This window comes from Phaethon lepturus, unplaced genomic scaffold (genome assembly GCF_000687285.1).
Source record: "Phaethon lepturus isolate BGI_N335 unplaced genomic scaffold, ASM68728v1 scaffold37878, whole genome shotgun sequence".
Lineage (NCBI taxonomy): Eukaryota > Metazoa > Chordata > Aves > Phaethontiformes > Phaethontidae > Phaethon > Phaethon lepturus.
The window spans coordinates 1-6572 of NW_010559057.1; the positions used below are offsets into that span (position 1 = coordinate 1).

General features: G+C 46.6%; 1 protein-coding gene across 1 annotated transcript; it reads left to right on the plus strand.

Annotated features, from left to right (window-relative positions):
* Positions 1-4: 4 nt before the first annotated feature.
* RPUSD2 (RNA pseudouridylate synthase domain containing 2) lies at positions 5-3080 on the plus strand (the record flags this gene model as incomplete). Its single annotated transcript, XM_010293255.1, has 3 exons — positions 5-229; positions 1253-1549; positions 2289-3080. Coding segments are annotated over 3 exons (1314 nt in total), but the record flags the coding sequence as incomplete, so codon positions are not given.
* Between the last annotated feature and the right edge of the window lie 3492 nt (positions 3081-6572).

Genomic DNA, 6572 nt, shown 5'->3' on the forward strand with positions numbered 1-6572 from the left:
GCACTTCGCCGAGACCTCCTACTACTTCGAGGGAGGGCTGCGCAAGGTGCGGCCCTACTACTTCGACTTCCGCACCTACTGCAAGGGCCGCTGGGTGGGTCGCAGCCTCCTCCACGTCTTCAGCACCGAGTTCCGCGCCCAGCCCCTCGCCTACTACCGCGCCGCCGCCCGCGCCGGCCGCCTCCGCCTCAACGAGGAGCCCGTGCGCGATCTGGACATCGTGCTCAAGGTGTGCATCCCCCCCAGCCCCGGGGCCCGGTTCTGCCGGGGCTGGGTGCTCCCGTAGGCGTCCTGGCAGTCAGAGTAGTGTGACAGGCCGGTAACCTGACGTGGGAGACCACAGCTGGGCTGGAGCGATGAGCATCAGCCTGGTGGTCACCAGCGTGGTGCAGTAACGCCGCGGTGGTGCTGTCTGCGGTGTTTAAAGGGAATCGGGTCTCCCATGGAATCCTTACCCCTGTGGAGTCAGGAATATGCAGATCCTGCTCTTCTGGCCGGCCACACAGAGACACTGTGCCCCAGAGCTCCCTGCACAGCCCCCAGTGAACGTGCGAGGCATGCAGATACCACCTGAGACACCTTATGAATTTGAATCAATCATAGAATTGTTAAGGTTGCAAAAGACCTTTGAGATCATCAGGTCCAACCGTCAACCCCATGCCCCCATACCCACTAAACCATGTCCCGAATGGCCACATCTACATGTTTTTTGAGCACCTCCAGGGATGATGACTCCACCACCTCCCTGGGCAGCCTGTTCCAATGCTTGACCACTCTCTCAGTAAAGAAATTTTTCCTAATATCCAATCTAAACCTCCCCTGGTGCAACCTGAGGCTCTTTTCTCTCATTCTATCACTAGTTACTTGGGAGAAGAGACCAATGCTGACCTCGCTACAACCCCCTTTCAGGTAGTTGTAGGGAGCGATGAGGTCTCCCCTCAGCCTCCTCTTCTCCAAACTAAACAACCCCAGTTCTTTCAGCTGCTCCTCATCAGATTTGTTCCCCAGACCCCTCACCAGCTTTGTTGTCCTTCTCTGGACACACTCCAGAAACTCGATGCCCTTCTTGCCTTCTTGTAGCGAGGGGCCCAAGTGAGCCATTGAGCATTGATGAGCAGAGTTGTCCTCAATCCTGGGTTTCAGGACAAAGGGGCTTTCATTTTTCCGCCCCGCAATATCAAGCCCCCATTGCGTGTGGTGAGATGGGGTGGTTTTGCAGGCTGGATTCATACTAATTGTCTGTGTCTTGCAGAATAATGATTTCCTCAGGAATACAGTGCATCGCCATGAGCCGCCGGTCACTGCTCAGCCTATCCAGATCTTGGTGGAGAACGATGAGGTGGTGGTTGTGGACAAACCCTCCTCTTTGCCAGTACATCCCTGCGGCAGGTTTCGTCACAACACAGTCATCTTCATCCTAGGCAAAGAGCATGATCTGAAGGAGTTGCATACCATTCACCGACTCGATCGCATGACCTCAGGAGTACTTATGTTTGCCAAGACCATAGAGGTATCCAAGAGGATCGATGAGCAGGTTCGGGAGAGACAGGTGAGAGCTAAGGGCTGCAGTATTTTTTTGGAGTCTCTTGCATGGTAGTATTCTTGAAACAAGTTAGATCCAAAGTCAGCTAAATTTTTGGTCTTAAAATGAGCACAAGTTCCCAGAACAGCTTGTGGTCACCTTATTGTTCTTATTGTATTAAGCATGAAAGCTTCAAGCATCAAGAGACAAAGACTGAGTAAAAATTGTAATTGATTTTGGCAATACTAGATTGAAAGGGATCCCCTTCCCTAAGGGACTGTGCAAACTGACTGGGATTGTGCAAACTAGTTAGCAATTTTATTTGCAAGTAGAATCATGTCAGTCATCTAATACTTTCTCAGTTTCAAAAGTTGTAGAAGTTTTTCTCACTTTTCCAGGGGCTCTTGACCCAAACAGAACTGTAGCTGTAAGGTACTAGCTTCAGGATTTGCTTCAAGTCCGTAAACCAAAGGTCACCGAGAGATGGCTCTTGAATGTAATATGAGGAAAATAGGCCAGGCCCTTGCATTCTTGATTTCCCAACTTGTTGGGGAAAGCGTGGGAGAAATTTGGCTTTAAATAGTTGGGTTGGGGGTTTTTTTCCCTTTTCTTGTTCAGTTGTAATAAAATTTGGGCAGTTTGTTGCCTACAAATGTATTGCATTGAAGAGAGAGAGAGGAGTAGCTAGGGTGAGACTCGGGTGTAATCAGGACAGAGACAGTTTTCTGTTCTGTTTTCTGAGGGTTACTCTTGTGTCTCCCCATAGCTGGAAAAGGAGTATGTCTGCCGTGTGGTGGGGGAGTTTCCAGAACATGAAATGGTCTGTGAAGAGCCCATCCTGGTTGTTTCTTACAAAGTGGGAGTGTGCCGTGTGGACCCCAAAGGGAAATTCTGCAAAACCATCTTCCACAGACTCAGTTACAATGGCAAGACCAGCGTAGTCAAGTGTCTTCCACGTACTGGCCGCACGCACCAGATCCGTGTCCATTTGCAGTATTTGGGGCATCCTATTGTCAATGACCCCATCTATAATATGGAAGCTTGGGGCCCTGAGAGGGGAAAAGGTGGCAAGATAGATAAAACAGATGAAGAACTCCTTAAGGCGCTGGTAGAGGAGCATCGTTCCAAACAGAGCCTGGATATCTTGGGTATTTCGGAGGAGGACTTGAACTCCAGTGCTGAAGATAAAGACTGTGATAATTCAAGTGACTGCACAAAGTCTGCACAGGCTGATCCTATAAATGAGAACTCCTGCCCTGCTGAGGACACTAAGGATTCTGAGAAAAATGACATAACAGCTTGTCCACTGAACTCTGATACCAACCTGGAAATGCTTGAAAAAAATAAAGAACTCTGTTCATGTGAGAAACAGGATGGGCAAACAGGAGAAAAGAGTTCAGAAGAGAAGGACCCTTTATGCGTGGAGTGTAAAATTACAAGGCGGGACCCGTCCCCCAAGGAACTGGTGATGTACCTACATGCCTTGCGCTATAAGGGAGCAGAGTTTGAGTATTGCTCCAAGATGCCTGAGTGGGCAATGGAGGATTGGGAGGAATGACCGAGGACATCTGACACCTATGGATGTTTCTAGCCAGGAAAAACCTAAGATGTACACTTTTCAGTGTGGTTGAGGTAGACAAACTGCCCATGCGTTGAGATGGGGTGGGAAGGATTGCTGGGGCTGGAGGACTGTCCTGACTGCTGATGGGCACTGTAAAAGATGAGCAGGAAGACAGGGCTACAACACTAGATCTATGTCGCCCTTTAGTGAACTAGCACTTCAGGGCAACAAACATCGCTTGGCATGGGCAGCTTTGCCTTTCACCTCAACCTATTCTGGGTCTGCTGTTGATTACCCACACAGATAATTAAGTGCATGCACTTAAAAGTCAGCAACTGATTTTTCTTCTGGCCTGCTGTGTTCTTGTATCTTACAATAAGAGCTGGTGGAATGTTGCTCAGTATGCTGGATGTTATGTCATACACAAAACTATTTTTACTGTATTTTATTGTCAGACTGATTTTAAAGCTCAAACGTTAGCACTGGAAACACCATGAGGTAAAATCCAAGGACTGTGAAGCTGATCCATTTTCTGCTTACTGTTTGTCAGTAAGGTAGGCTTTGCTTTGAAATTGCTCTTTCAGTATTCATTCAAACAATGACTTAATTTAAAATCAGTAACTCTAGGGACTGATCTCTTTATATTTGGCCTACTTTTGGAGGTACTAGTCCCCAAATTTTGTTGTTATGAGACTTCCTAAGAAGACTGATTTAGTAGATTTTGCTGTTCCGTTCTGCTACCTCCCCTGTGATGTATCTTCTGCCATCTCAATAACATCTGGCTTCTTTTCTGAGAACCTGTTGATCTCTATCCCTTATGCCTCATTAAAAACATCTTCATACTTGAGCAGAAATCCAAACTAGAGGTCAGTCTGCCAACTTCTAATTTTTTTTTTTATTCTGTACTATAGGCAGGTTGTTTCCGATTGGTGTGGAATTGTTTTTAATATCATTTCAGTGTGACAATCAACTTTAAAGAAAAAAGCTGTTTTATGAACCAGAAGACTTAATACTTTTTATATTAATATGTTTCCAGGATGATAAATATCACTATAGTTCATCTTCTTCAGTGTTTATATGGTCGTTTCCTGGCCTCTGGGAGGGTTATTCTAATAATTCTGCTGTCTTGGTTTCTTTTTTATCTTTTTTTTTTTTTTTTACACCCCTTTTCCATATGTGTCACCAGTGGTAACAACCAGCTCCAGTGACTGCTGCAGACAATCAAAACCTTTATCTGGGAAGACCTGTGCCGTTTCAGGACTGTTTGCAGACAGTGGTTTCTAGCCCTGTCACTCCATATCCACCTCTCTCCACACCCATTCCTACACAGGGCGCATTTCTAAAATACTAAAAAAGCCTTTTTCAAAGGTGAAGAAAGGAATCCAGAGGACCTGATACTATTCACTAACTGTGGCAACAACCTTGCTGCAGCGTGGTCCTGCCTCAGATGATCTCTCCTTGTCGTGCTGTGCTCTAGGGAGCTCTAGCTGTTTCTCAGCCCCCCCCCCAAGATGTGTTTTTTCATGCAAGTCTTTTATTACCAGTTTGCCCATTTCACACCGGCTACTGGAGAACTCCCCTGCTTCACAGGTGTCCATGAGTGGGATGCTGGGGACCTAAGGGTTGCCAGGCCCGCAGGAATGACTTGTCAAGGAGGAAGGTAGGCTCCTGGAATCACTTGATGATGTTACCACGATCAGGACTTGCATAAACCAGAATAAACCAGTGCTTACTTCTTCCAATTGCTTAAAGTAGACAAGTGACTTTCTCTTCTGGATCATCCGCCTGATGTGTTGAATGTTTCCATAAAAGCTTACTCAGGCTTGAGCTTTGCTCTTCCACATCCTGCCAAGGGTCTCTCGTGATTCTGATTTAACCACAGATACTGGTTTTTGGGGTTTTTTTTCCTGCCATCATGTATTAAGGCCAGGTCTAATACTTAGCTACAGGCAAGTTGTTAAACATGGGAGATAAAAGGTCCCCTGTGTTTGAGAGGTGACACTAAAAATGAGTGTCATCCATATTTTCATGCATTGAAATACATATTTCACGTAACTGTTAAACGAAACTTGGGCACCTTCGGTCTATAAATAAGGGTGTCTATCTTTGGACACAAGGGAAAGGTAGTAGATTAGGGGTAACAATTTTAAATTAGACTTTGAGCTGTCCCAGGGACTGGGAGGTTTGTCTGGGGCTTTTTTGGGGTTTGGTGGGGTTTTTTCTGCTCAAGAAATAAGCACCTGAAACGTGTTTTGCTGACTTGTGCCAGTAGATGGAGACTGGATGGCTGAAGGGCGGGATGAGGAACGAGCTCGATGCTGTAGTTTTCCTTCTTCTGGCTATGCATGATGACTGCAGTTAGCATCTTTTAATTATTATACCTTGCTAGTCAAGAAACCCTGGGGCTTCTGTTTTCAAGACACTTTGAACAATGAAAATTTGAAGTTGATTTCACAAGGAGCCTACGACAGATTGCATGATACTTCATTTTATTTCAGTTCAGAGCTGGTGTCCAGCCGATACATGCAGAAGTCAGCATTTGCTGGTTTGCTAGTAGGATAGAGATGTCTTGTGCTAAATTCTCATCTAAGATTAGGTCTGAGGTAAATACCATGTCCTGGTTGTGGGGTGACTGTGGGCATAAAGGATGTGTAGAAAGTGTAGGTCCTGAAGAAGTCCTTTCTCTAGTACAGTTTTATTTCAATACATCTTTTTATGCTACAGCAAAGGAATCGGAGGATGGGCAGCTTTTGGCAAACCCTAGCGGGAACTTTGCTGTGCCTTACCCACTTCTTGCGGTGGATTGACTCAGCGTTAACCCCTAAAACCATCACCAAGATGCCCGTCTTCACGTTTTTTTCCAGCTGCGTTTTAACTAGTCTGTTCGGAGTGCCATTTGTGCGGCTAGAGAGTCATGATCTGGCCACTCTCCGCGCAGGATTTAGTATCATGTAATTTCCACGAGGCTTTAAGCGCGGTTAAAACCGCCGCAGCGTACGCCTGAAGGGCTCGCAGAGCTGTTACAGCAAATGACATGGGCGAGGTCCCTTCCCACCTTTAAGTGGGGGAGCAGGGCGGTCTCGGGGGAGCTCTGTGTTCCATGAACTTCGACTTCCAGGCTTTCTAAAAGCTAACCAGTGATGGATTAGGCAGAGAGGAAAAGCTTTCCTCTATCCCTTCAAAACAATCACTTAATGCTTTTAAAATCGTCATAGCTTTGTGAAAAGTGAGGCTGACTGCAATAATTATTTTTCTAAAGCGAACCTTGACGTAATTTTCAATGAGCGCCAGGATCAGTTTGGCTGGAGCTGCCTCAACCCCTCATCTTGCAAATATGAGGTGTATATGGGGTAACCCCAGCTCCTGCCAAGGACCAGGCCAGCCTGAAGACGGCGTTTCGTTGGGATTGCAAGAAGAGAGCGGGAAGCGTCACGGCTGGTGGCTCTGCAGTGTGGCCGTGCTGTGAGGTGGCCAAGAGGGAACGCGGCC